Source organism: Somniosus microcephalus, chromosome 5 (assembly GCF_052327205.1).
Source record: "Somniosus microcephalus isolate GS21.2 chromosome 5, FLI_Smic_1.0, whole genome shotgun sequence".
NCBI lineage: Eukaryota > Metazoa > Chordata > Chondrichthyes > Squaliformes > Somniosidae > Somniosus > Somniosus microcephalus.
In genome coordinates, this window is record NC_140991.1 from 24,866,896 (window position 1) to 24,880,469 (window position 13,574).

The window sequence follows — 13,574 nt, forward strand, 5'->3', positions numbered from 1 at the left end:
GTCTTTTGCGCCGGCGGGGTGGTAGCGCTGAAATTGAGTGCAGCGGTATTGGCGGCGGTAGCCGTTAGCGCTGCGCCGGGACCGATGACGTCATTGGTGTGCGCGGTGGCCCGTAACGCCCCGAAACCACGCCGATCCCCAACGGGGCCGTCCTGCTGCCATAGTGGGGCGCTTTAAAGCTGAAGGTGCGGCCGGCCGCTTTTTCGGCGGCCGCCTGCCCGCACCTCCTTCCCCAGCCTCCTCCACCACCCCCCCCGCGGCATTGCCGGCTGGTTTCCGTGGAGCCCGGCACTTCTCCGTTGTGCCGGGCTCTTTTGCCGGCACTCGCGATCGGGACTCAGGCCGTTGCAGGCACCTCCCCCTTAAGAGAAGGGGGAGGCCTGCAGTACCGCAGCCTGCCGCACCGCATCGGGTGGCGCTGCGGCAACTAGCGCGCCGATATTCAGTTGCAGCGCCCCAAACGGAGGCGGGCACACCCTGGTATAGCGCCCGCTTCCGAATTGGGGCGCAGAAGACGAATATACGGCGTGCGCTAATGCCTCCCCGCCCAGCGCTAACTTTTGGGCGCGAGCGAGCTGCCCGCGCCCAAGTGAATTTCTAGGCCTAGTTGTCTTGTTAGACATGGTTATTGCATATGATTTTATGACATACATCAACTGTTATTGAACATGTTCACGTTCTTCAGTTCCGGCTGGCATAAATGAACACGCAAGAAAGTAGCAATTTGTCAGTTTAACAGCATGGAGTAATCCAATCCAGCTGTTCTAATGCCAATAACAACCATGAGTACAGCAACAAGGATGTCTTGCTGCAGTTGTACAGGGCCTTGGTGAGACCACATCTTGAGTATTGTGTGCAGTTTTGGTCGCCTTATCTGAGGAAGGATGTTCTTGCCATGGAAGGAGTTCAGCGAAGATTCACCAGGCTGACACCTGGGATGGCAGGAATGACGTATGAGGAGAGATTGGGTCGATTGGGCTTGTACTCGCTGGAGTTTAGAAGAATGAGAGGTGATCTCATTAAAACATAAAATTCTGACAGGACTGGACAGACTAGATGCAGGAAGGATGTTCCCGATGGTCGGGGAGTCCAGAACCAGGGGACACAGTCTAAGGATAAAGGGTAGGCCATTTAGGACAGAAATGAGGAGGAATTTCTTCACCCAGAGAGTGGTGAACCTGTGGAACTCTCTGCCACAGAAGGCGGTGGAGGCCAGCTCATTAAATATATTCAAGAAGGAGTTGGATATATTTCTTAAGGCTAAAGGGATCAAGGGTATGGGGAGAAAGCAGGGACCGGGTACTGAATTTGGATGATCAGCCATGATCACATTGAATGGCAGAGCAGGCTCAAGGGGCCGAATGGCCTACTCCTGCTCCTACTATGTTTATATGATAGCAAGCTCAGGCTGTTGAGGAATGATAGCAGAACCCTGATGGTGAATAGCTTCCTCAAATCAAACTTGTTTCAAATTTTGAATCCTAACTGAAATACATCATCATGAACTAAATTACTGTCTCCCTTAGCCCTTCCTGTGCTTTTCAAACAAGAGCTTCAGAACAAGGAAGCTGAAGAGGATGGTACTGCCATTCTGAACTGTGAGATCACAAAATCAGATGCCCCAGTGGAATGGAGGAAGGGATCTGTGGTACTTCATTCAAGCGAGAAGCATGAAATGAAGCAAAAGGGTTCCTGTGTTGAGTTGCTTATTCATAGCCTAAAAGTCGAAGATGCTGGAGAATATACCTGCGATTCAGGGGATCAGCAGACAATGGGCTTGCTAAAAGTGAAGGGTAGGACAACAACCAATACTCTTATCGAATAGTTTGTTGTCCATCTTCTCTTAAGATTTCATCCACCACTTTATCTGTAATTGCTGTCTATATGGCTTCCGTGTTCAAATGATAGTTTAATTTTTGTTTCATTCCAAAATAGCTCCACATATTATTATGAAAGTCAGCACTTTTTGGTAGGTGGAACTTGCAACATAGTTATATAGTCAGTATTCTATATTTATTTTAATTTGAAATATATTAGTATATAAATTGGAAGAAATATTCTGCACTGCGTTGACCTTTTTACAAAGTTATGCAGAGAAATTTGGAATTATAAAGAAATGCTTGTGATGCACTCATTAGGAACTAAATTAAGAATGGGTAGGACACCAGTTGTGTTAGATGTAGTTACATAAGAACATAAGATGTAGGAGCAGGAGTAGGTCATTTGGCCCCTCGAGCCTGCTCCGCCATTCAATAAGATCATGACTGATCTGATCTTGGCCTCAACTCCACTTCCTTGCCCTCTCCCCGTAACCCTTGACTCCCTTACACCATATATGGTGTATGATTTTGTGACATACGTAAACTGTTATTGCAAATTGTGACATTCTTCAGTTCAGGCTGACAAAAATTATCAACTCATAAGAAAGCAGCAATTTGTCAGTTAGCATCCAGGAGTAATCTAATTCAGCGGTTCTAGGGACAACAACCATAAGCGCAAGTTCAGAGTTTTGTAGAATGGTGGCTGAACCCTGATGGTGAATAGCCTTCTCAAACATTTTTTTTTAGTGAGATTCTTTGAAATGTTGTGGGTGTTCAGAAATCATTTTTGTATCTTAACTGAAGTACATCATCATGAACTAAATTACTGTCTCCCTTAGCCCTTCCTGTGCTTTTCAAACAAGAACTTCAGAACAAGGAAGCTGAAGAGGATGGTACTGTCATTCTGAACTGTGAGATCACAAAACCAGATGCCCCAGTGGAATGGAGGAAGGGATCTGTGGTACTTCATCCAAACGAGAAGCATGAAATGAAGCAAAAGGGTTCCTGTGTTGAGTTGCTTATTCATAGCCTAAAAGTCGAAGATGCTGGAGAATATACCTGCGATTCAGGGGATCAGCAGACAATGTGCTTGCTAAAAGTGAAGGGTAGGACAACAACCATTACTGTTAATGAATAGTTAGTATGTCCATCTTCTCATACTTGGGAGTTGTGCAACAGGACATAGAAAGGCTAGCAGAATGGGCAGACAAGTGGCAGATGGAATTTAATATAGAGAAGTGTGAGCTGATGCATTTTGGCAGAAGGAGCAGGAAGAGGCAATATACACTTAATGGTACAGTTTTAAAGAGCGTGCAGGGACAGAGGGACCTGGGAGTTAATGTACATAGGTCCCTGAAAGTGGCAGGGCATAAGGAGAGTGGTTAACAAAGCATATGGGATATATGGCTTCATAAATAGAGGTTATGGGGGAAAAATTCAGTTGCTTTGCGCCTCCTGTTAGCGCCCTAAGAGGGACGCAAAGCAACTAGCGCCCGGGCGCGGCGCTGCCAGTGCCTCCTGCGAAATTCAGCGGGAGGTTAGCAGCGGCAGTAACCGTTAGCGCCCCGCGGCGCTGTTCCTCCGGCAATGACGTCATCGCCGTGCGCAGTGCCCCGGCCGCGATCTTCGGTAGCGCACCGTGACTTTCCGCCGGACGCGATATCCCACGGGGTCAGGGGTACCTACCCGTGGCCCGGGCGGCGTTAATTAAAGGCGAGGTGCCGGGCGGCCATTTTTGTTGCTGGCCGCTTGCCAGCACCTGCCTCCACTGCTGTACCTGGCCTCCTGAGCAGCCGCCCACCCGCCCCCCCCCCCCCACCCACAGCGGAGTGCCGGCTGAGCTCCGTGAGCCCGGCACTTTTCTTGAGTGCCGGGCTCTTTTGCCTGCACTCCAATCCCTGGTGGCCCAGCTGGGCCCCGGGTCGCGCTGCGCAAGGCCCCTCCCCTTTAAGAAGGGGAGGATGGCCTGCAGTACTGTGGTGTGGCATGTGCTGCGGCACATGGTGCCGCGATATTTCCTCGCATGCGCTTCTAGTAGTGCCCCGCTTCCCTCTTGGGGCGCTACAGATGAATTTCGGCTGTGGGGACGCTAATTTTTTCGGGGCACTAAAACTAACGCCCCGGCGAAGATAGCGCCCCAAAGGGGGTGCGACTGAATTTTTTCCCCCCATTGAGTACAAAAGTAGAGAAGTTATGCTGAACCTTTATAAAGCGCTGGTTCGGTCACAACTGGAATATTGTGTCCAGTTCTGGTTACCACACTTTAGGAAGGATGTGAAGGTCCTTGAGAGGGTGCAGAGGAGATTTACCAGAATGGTTCTGGGGATGGGGGATTTTAGCTACAAGGACAGGTTGGAGAAGCTGGATTTGTTTTTTTGAAGGGTGATTTGATAGAGGTGTACATTATGACAGATTTGGATAGGCTAGACGGGGTAAGACTGTTCCCATTAGTTGATGGTACAAGGACTAGGGGTCACAGATTTAATGTTTTTGGCAAGAGGAAGGATGTAAGGAAAAACTTTTTAATGCAGCGAGTAGTGATGACCTGGAATTCACTGCCGACGGAAGTGGTAGAAGCGGAGACACTCAGTGATTTCAAGGGGAGACTGGATAGGCACTTGAGGGAATTAAAGGGCTGGATTTTGCCAATGGGGAGCTTTTGGAGGCAGGACTCCCACTTGTTGGGTTTTAGAACATAGAAACATAGAAGATAGGAGCAGGAGTAGGCCATTCGGCTCTCGAGCCTGCTCCGCCATTCAATGAGATCATGGCTGATCATCCAAACTCAGTACCCTGTCCCTGCCTTCTCCCCATATACCTTGATCCCTTTAGCCTTAAGAAATATATCCAACTCTTTCTTGAATATATTTAATGAATTGGCCTCAACTGCCTTCTGTGGTGGAGAATTCCACAGGTTCACCACTCTCTGGGTGAAGAAATTCCTCCTCATCTCTGTCCTAAATGGCTTACCCCTTATCTTTAGACTGTGACCCCTGGTTCTGGACTCCCCCGCCATCAGGAACATCCTTCCTGCATCTAGTCTGTCTAGTCCTGTTAGAATTTTATAAGTTTCAATGAGATCCCCTCATTCTTCTAAACCCAAGTGAGTACAAGCCCAATCGACCCAATCTCTCCTCATACATCATTCCTGCCATCCCAGGTATCAGTCTGGTGAATCTTCGCTGCACTCCCTCCATGGCAAGAACATCCTTCCTCAGATAAGGCGACCAAAACTGCACACACTACTCAAGGTGTGGTCTCACCAAGGCCCTGTACAACTGTAGCAAGACATCCTTGTTCCTGTACTCGAATCCTCTCGCTACAAAGGCCAACATACCATTTGCCTTCTTAACCGCCTGCTGCACCTGCATGCTCTCCTTTAGCGACTGGTGCACAAGGACACCCAGGTCTCGTTGCACTTCCCCTTCTCCCAATCTATTGCTGTTCAGATAATAATCTGCCTTCCTGTTTTTGCCACCAAAGTGGATAACCTCGCATTTATCCACATTATACTGCATCTGCCCAATCACCCAACCTGTCCAAATCATATTGGAGTTTCTCGGCATCCCCCTCACAGCACACACACCCACCCAGCTTTGTGTCGTCTGCAAACTTGGAGATATTACATCTAGTTCCCTCATCTAGATCATTAATATATATTGTGAATAGCTGGGGTCCTAGCACCGACCCCTGCGGTACCCCACTAATCACTGCCTGCCACTCGGAAAAAGACCCATTTATTCCAACTCTTTGCTTCCTGTCTGCCAACCAGTTCTCTCTCCAAGTCAGTCCCTTGCCCCCAATCCCTTGTGCTTTAACTTTACACGCTAATCTCTTATGCAGGACCTGATTGAAAGCCTTCTGAAAGTCCAAATACACCACATCCACTGGTTCTCCCTTATCTATTCTACCAGTTACATCCTGAAAAATTCCAGTACATTAATCAAGCACGATTTACCTTTTTTAAATCCATGTTGACTTTGTCCGATCCTGTCACTGTTTTCCAAGTGCTCTGCTATTACATCTTTTATAATGGACTCTAGCATTTTCCTCCACTACCGATGTCAGGCTTACCGGTCTATAATTCCCCGTTTTCTCTCTACCACTGTTTTTGAATAGTGGGGTAACATTAGCTACCCTCCAATCCATGGGAACTGTTCCAGAGTCTATAGAATTTTGGAAGATGACCAGCAATGCATCTACTATTTCTAGGGCCACTTCCTTAAGTACCCTAGGATGTAGATTATCAGGCCCTGGGGATTTATCGGCCATCAATCCCGTCAATTTCCCCAACACCATTTCCCTACAAATACTGATTTCATTCAGTTCCTCCCTCTCATTAGACCCTATGTTCCCCGACATCTCTGGGAGGTTATTTGTGTCATCCTTTGTGAAGATAGAACCTAAGTATGTATTTAATTGGTTTGCCATTTCTTTGTTCCCCATTATAAATTCTCCTGATTCTGACTGCAAGGGACCTACGCTTGACTTCACCAATCTTTTTCTCTTCACATATCTATAGAAGCTTTTACAGTCAGTTTTTATGTTCCCGGCAAGCTTACTCTCATACTCTATTTTCCCCCTTAATTAATCCCTTTGTCCTCCTTTGCTGAATCCTAAACTGCTCCCAATCCACAGGTTTGCTGCTTTTTCTGGTCAATTTATATGTCCTCTCCTTGGTTCTTATGCTATCCCTAATTTCCCTTGTTAGCCACGGTTGAGTCACCTTTTTTGTTTTATTTTTATCCCAAGCAGGGATGAACAAATTCTGTAGTTCATCCATGCGCTCTTTAAATGTTTGCCATTGCCTATCCACCGTCAACCCTTTAAGTAACGTTCCCCAATCCATCCTAGCCAACTCGCGCCTCATACCATCATAGTTTCCTTTATTTAAATTCAGAACCCTAGTCTCTGAGTCAACTACTTCACTCTCCATCTTAATGAAGAATTCTATCATATTATGATCACACCGCCCCAAGGGGCCTCGCACAACAAGATTGCTAATTAATCCTTTCTCATTACATAATACCCAGTCTAAGATGGCCTGATCTCTAGTTGGTTCCTCGACATACTGGTCCAGGAAACCATCCCGTATACACCCCAGGAATTCCTCCTCCACAGTATTGTTACTAATTTGGTTAGCCCAATCTATATGTAGATTAAAGTCACCCATGATAACTGCTGTGCCCTTATTGCACGAGTCTCTAATTTCCTGTTTAATGCCATCCCCAACCTTAGCATTACTGTTTGGGGGTCTGTATACAACTCCCACTAACGTTTTCTGCCCCTTGGTATTTCTCAGCTCTACCCATACAGATTCCACATCATCAGAGCTAATATCCTTCCTTACTATTGTGTTAATCTCTTTTAGTCCTGCCTCCTTCTGGCCAACCCTTGCTATTTTCCCTTGATTGACCTTGTTAAGCCCGCCCAGCGGGTTTAGCAGGCCAATTAAGTCAAAGCCGGTTACAGAGAACGTCAGCTTATGACGTTTCATCTCTCAAAAAATTTTTGACAGATGAATTGTCATCGTTTGACTGCTCTGTGAAGCTGTCAAACACTGACATTCTCTGTAGTTTGATGAGTTCTTGTATTCAAGACTCATCAAACCTCTTTCTTTAGCAGAAATTAGATGGTTGTTGCATTGGAGAATGCAGCAGCCATCTGTCATCTCTGCCGCGGAGATGCAAGACTCTCCGCATCCCCAACAATTGAAGCCTGCAGGAAGAAACAAAGGTAAGTAAACTTTTTCTAACACTTTCCACTTACCTCATACACTCACCTCTCCACACTTGTACCCATCACTTACCTTCATAGCGCACTTTTGCACCCCGCCGACCCACTGCTCATCTCGGTGACCCTGGCGAGGTTCGCAGAATCCGGGAAGCCCGCACTTGTGTGGGAAAAATGGGGATAATCCTCTTATCTGCCTGTTAACTACCTGTTAACAGGCAGTTAAGTGGCTGTAATCCCCTTCCCGCCTCCAGGAGACGGTACCCGGCGTGGGTTGGCTGCCCGCCTCATGGGAAGATGGCACAGATGTTGGTTAGGGGCGGGATGGGCACCCGCCCCACATTCTGCCATTTTCCCGGCAGACCCACCTCCCCAGGGCTGGCAAGATCGCGCCCAAATTTGCAGGGCCACGGGGATAGAGCGGGGGAATGGGACTGACTGGCTTGCTCTACAGAGAGCCGGCACGGACTCGATGGGCCGAATGGCCTCCTTCTGTGCTGTTATGAGCATGACTTTTTTGGGAGACTGAAATTGCAATATCTTTTATAGTCAACTAGCTGGGGAGCCCCGCGTTGCGAGGGCAATTTTGGGGCGCTTGGTCTCCCTGCCCCTGTGTGTCCCCCCTCTCCCTGTCATGTCCTCTCCCTCCCTCCCCTCCCCTCCTCTCCCTCCCTCCCCTCCTCTCCCTCCCCTCCTCTCCCTCCCCTCCCCTGTCTCCCTCCCCTCCCCTCCCCTGTCTCCCTCCCCTCCGCTCCCTGTCTCCCTCCCTCCCTCCCCCGCTCCCCTCTGTCCCTCTCTCCGGCCCCTCCCCCTGCCTAGCGCCTGAGGTCCGGAGCTGAGGTCCCCCGCGTATCGCGCGGCTGATGGACGGCTGCTGTGGGCGGGCGGGTGGCGCATGCGTGGTCAGTGCGGGCGGCGCGAGCCCTCCGCGATTTCCCGAGGCTCGCCCCCCCCCCCCCGCGATTTCCCGAGGCTCCCCCTCCCCGCGATTTCCCGAGGCTCCCCCCCCCCGCGATTTCCCGAGGCTCGCCCCCACCCCCCCCCGCGATTTCCCGAGGCTCCCCCCCCCCCCCCCCCCGCGATTTCCCGAGGCTCTCCCCCCCGCCCCCCTATTAAATTGTTATTTAATTCCCTAACACATCATTAAAATATTTACCTTAGTTCCCTAACACACAGAAAGTGTGGGGGAAAAAATTGTGAAAAATCAAGATGGCGGCCACTCACCTCGGTTCAGAAGGATAAGGCCCGCCCACACACGCACCGATTGGTGGACCGGTCAGGTCACCGAAGCGTAGGATTGGTCAATCGTCGAGTCACTCGACACTCAACTGTAGGAAGGAAACCGCCGTCCGATTGGTGGACCTCGACGTCACACGGTTGCTTATGAGCGGAACGCTGAACGTTTTTCGGCTACCGCGGGCGGGATTTTTGTCCGGCCGAAACGTAAATACGCCTACGACCGGTCCGGAATCACAAGCTTTCTTTTGAGGCGATGCGCGCATCGGTACGCTCTGTAACTGTCAAACGTATAGAGAACGGACAGACAGACAGACATCGGGACAGACAGACAGACATCGGGACAGACAGAAGAGCCGCTTTATATATATATAGACTAGCTGGGGTGAGCCCGGCGTTGCCGAGGCTTTTTCGAGGGCATGTTGTTGGAAGAGAGAGAGAGAGCGACTGGGGGTGTGGGGGGGCGGCAGAGAGAGACTGGGGGGGGAACAGAGAGAGACTGGGGGGAGGGGGGGAACAGAGAGAGACGGGGGGGGGGGGAACAGAGAGAGACGGGGGGGGGGGGACAGAGAAGCTCTTCCCCCCCCCCCCCCCCCCCGCGATTTCCCGAGGCTCTCCCCCCTGCGATTTTCCGAGGCTCTCCCCCCCACCCCCCCCCCCCCGCGATTTCCCGAAGCTCCCCCCCCCCCCCCGCGATTTCCCGAGGCTCTCCCCCCCCCCCCCCCTCCCCCCCGCGATTTCCCGAGGCTCTCCCCCCCGCGATTTCCCGAGGCTCTCCCCCCCGCCCACCCCCCCCCCCCCCGCCAGCGATTTCCCGAGGCTCGCCCCCCCCCCCGCGATCTCCCGAGGCTGTGTGCTGGCGTCACGGGGGCCGTGCGCATGCGTGCCGGCGTCAAGGCGGCTGCGCAACTGGCGGCCTCTTCATTTTTTTAAAAGTCATGTGTGCTGGCGTCACGGGGTGGCGGGCCGTGCGCATGCGTGGTTTCAAGACCGCCGGCGTGTCCCGTTGCCGGGGTAACGGGGGCCGTGCGAATGCGTGCCGTCGTCAAGGCGGCCGCGCAACTGGCGGCCTCTTTTTTTTAAACTCATCTTTCGCCGAGTAAGAGGAGATTAAATAAATAGAGAGCAGCAAAAGAGGAGGAGGGAGTAGGAGTCGCTCGGTAGGCCCATGCAAGAAGGACGGTAGATGTGAATAGGAGGCAGGGCTCGGCTGCCGGTTAACTAAGTGGCCCCTCGGGTCGGACGCAGGCCTGGTCTCGAACGAGGAGCCAACTGCCCCGCCCACCACGTGCGCATTTGCTAAACACAATTTAAAACACAAATAAATTGTTATTTAATTCCCTAACACATCATTAAAATATTTACCTTAGCTCCCTAACACACAGAAAGTGTGGGGGAAAAAATCGTGAAAAATCAAGATGGCGGCCACTCACCTCGGTTCAGAAGGATAAGGCCCGCCCACACACGCACTGATTGGTTGACCGGTCAGGTCACCGAAGCGTAGGATTCGTCAATCGTCGAGTCACTCGACACTCAACTGTAGGACGGCACGCGCCAGGAACCCGCCGTACGATTGGTCGACCTCGACGTCACACGGTCGCTAATGAGATGCTAATGAGCGGAACGCTGAATGTTTTTCGGATACCGCGGGCGCGGTTTTTGTCCGGCCGAAACGTAAATACGCCTATGACCGGTCCGGAATCGCAAGCTTTCTTTTGAGGCGACGCGCGCGTCGGTACGCTCTGTAACTTTCAAACGTATCGAACACGGACAGACAGACAGACAGAAGAGCCGCTTTATATATATAGATGTTCTATTTTTTTTACCCATTAGTGTGACATTAGTTTGAAATATTAGTATATGCATTGGAAAAAATATTCTAAATAACATTCAACTTTCTGTGAAGCTTGCAGCGAAGTCTGGAATTATGTAGATATGGAGTGTCTACTTGTGATGCACTCGATATGGACTGAATTAAGAATGGCTAGGAGACCAGTTGTCTCGTCAGACATAGTTAAGGTGTATGGTCTTGTGACATACTTAAACTGTTATAACAAATTATAACATTCTTCAGTTCAGTCTGACAGAAATTATCAGCTCACAAGAAAGTAGCAATTTGTCAGTTACCAGCAAGGTGTAATCCAATCCAGCAATTCTAAGGTCAACAACCGTAAGAACAATGTTCAGGAATGCTAGCAGAACCAAAAAATTGAATAGCTTCCTCAAACATTGTTTTCCTTTAGTGAGCATATTTGAGGTTTTGTGGCTGTTCAGAAATCAGTTTTGAACCATAACTGAAGTACATCATCGTGACCTAAATTACTGTCTCCCTTAGCCCTTCCTGTGCTTTTCAAACAAGAGCTTCAGAACAAGGAAGCTGAAGAGGATGGTACTGTCATTCTGAACTGTGAGATCACAAAACCAGATGCCCCAGTGGAATGGAGGAAGGGATCTGTGGTACTTCATCCAAGCGAGAAGCATGAAATGAAGCAAAAGGGTTCCTGTGTTGAGTTGCTTATTCATAGCCTAAAAGTCGAAGATGCTGGAGAATATATCTGTGATTCAGGGGATCAGCAGACAATGGCCTTCCTAAAAGTGAAGGGTAGGCCAACAGTCGTTACTCTTGATGATTAATTTATTGTCCGTCTTCTCATAAGATTTTATACAACACTTTATCCATAATTGTTGGCGATACGGATTTCTTGTTCAAATTTTTTTTTTGTTTGACATCAAAATACCTCCACATTTTATGAAAGTCAGCACTTTTTGGGAGGTGGAAATAGCAACATAGTTTTATAGTTAGTGTTCTTTTTACCCATTAGCTGGAGTGCCCGGCGGTGCCGAGGGTTTTTTGAGGGCATGTGGTTATGAAAAAAGTAGAATTAATTTTTATCCATATATATCAATGAGTCTCTCCGTCTGTCTGTCTGTCTGGGGGAAGGAGAGAGGGGGAAGGAGAGAGGGGGAAGGAGAGAGGGGGAAGGAGAGAGGGGGAAGGAGAGAGAGGGAAGGAGAGAGAGGGAAGGAGAGAGAGAGAGAGGGAAGGAGAGAGAGAGAGAGAGAGGGAAGGAGAGAGAGAGGGAAGGAGAGAGAGAAGGAAGGAGAGAGAAGGAAGGAGAGAGAGAGAGAGAAGGAAGGAGAGAGAGAGAAGGAAGGAGAGAGAGAGAAGGAAGGAGAGAGAGAGAGAAGGAAGGAGAGGGAGAGAAGGAAGGAGAGAGAGAGAGAAGGAAGGAGAGAGAGAAGGAAGGAGAGCGAGAGAGAAAGGGAAGGAGAGAGAGAGGGAAAGGGAAGGAGAGAGAGGGAAGGAGAGAGACAGAGGGAAGGAGAGAGAGACAGAGGGAAGGAAGGAGAGAGAGGGAAGGAGAGAGAGAAGGAAGGAGAGAGAGAGGGAAGGAAGGAGAGAGAGAAGGAAGGACAGAGAAGGAAGGAGAGAGAGAAGGAAGGAGAGAGAGAGAAGGAAGGAGAGAGAGAGAGAAGGAAGGAGAGAGAGAAGGAAGGAGAGAGAGAAGGAAGGAGAGAGAGAGAAGGAAGGAGAGAGAGAAGGAAGGAGAGAGAAGGAAGGAGAGAGAGAAGGAAGCAGAGAGAGAGAGAGAGAGGGAGAGAGAAGGAAGGAGAGAGAGAGAAGGAAGGAGAGAGAGTGATAGAAGGAAGGAGAGAGAGACAGAGAGAGAGAGGGAAGGAGAGAGAGAGAGGGAGGGAGAGACGGAAGGAGAGAGAGAGACACAGAGGGAAGGAGGGAGAGGGAGAGAGAGAGAGGGAAGGAGAGAGAGAGAGAGGGAAAGAGAGAGAGAGAGGGAAGGAAGGAGAGAGGGAAGGAACGAGAGAAAGAGAGAGAAGGAAGGAGAGAGAGAGAGAAGGAAGGAGAGAAGGAAGGAGAGAGAGAGAAGGAAGGAGAGAGAGGGAGGGAAGGAGAGAGAGAGGGAAGGAGAGAGAGACAGCAAAAACACCCGTCGCAAAACCCCCCTGATGAGCTCCCGCTCCGGCGAAGTGCAGCCCCCGCGCACGGCGTAGCGCCTTAGGCCCGGCCCGACTTACCCGAGCTCAGCTGCCGCTGCGGCCTGCCGCCACTCACCGGAGCTCAGCTCCCGCTGCGGCGTGCTCTCGCTGCGGCCCGCCGCCGCTCACCCGAGCTCAGCTGCCGCTGCTCCCCCGCTCGCTGTCTCTCGGGCCGCGTGGTTGTCTGTTTTCCCGCGCAGCCGTCCAGAGAAAAGAAAAACAAAAGAGATGAAGAGTCTAATTTAAAGCAGCCTCTCCCCCTGCTAAAAGGTGAGAGCCGGAGGGAGATTTTGCGGGTGAAGAGGGGCGGCCGCCATTTTGTGCGGCACTAACGGCAGTTTGAAAGATTAGGCCCCGCCCACACACACCATGAAACGCCCCCCGTGACGCAGCACACTCCCCCCGGAGGATTGGTCAACCTTCACGTCACTCAATGCTAATGAGCAGATTCCCCTGTATGATTGGCCAACCGCTAATGAGCAGATTTTTGAATGGTTTTTGTATTCTGTCTGAACAATTTTTGTCTGACCAAAAAGTAAATACGCCTATGAGACTCCCCTAATCATAAGCTTTCTTTTGATATAACATATGTGTAGGTATGCTCTATAACTTTTGCGTGATGCCCCGGACAGACAGACAGACAGACACCACGATCCTTTGATATATATTGATATGTATATTAGTATATAGATTGGTTAAAAATATTCTGAATGGCATTGAACATTTAGTGAAGCTTTACAGAAAAGTCTGGAATTACATAGAAATGGCTGCTTGTGATCCAGTCGATAG

General features: G+C 50.1%; 1 protein-coding gene across 3 annotated transcripts in view; it reads left to right on the forward strand.

Moving 5' to 3' along the window:
* The window catches only part of obscnb (obscurin, cytoskeletal calmodulin and titin-interacting RhoGEF b), a 656,492-nt gene that overhangs the window by 276,994 nt on the left and 365,924 nt on the right, over nt 1-13,574 (forward strand). For all 3 annotated transcript variants that reach the window (XM_085987453.1, XM_085987451.1, XM_085987452.1), the window contains 3 exons: nt 1,527-1,793; nt 2,660-2,926; nt 11,125-11,391. In XM_085987453.1, the coding sequence (XP_085843579.1) occupies nt 1,527-1,793; nt 2,660-2,926; nt 11,125-11,391 (801 nt within the window). The remainder of the gene's footprint in view (nt 1-1,526; nt 1,794-2,659; nt 2,927-11,124; nt 11,392-13,574) is intronic.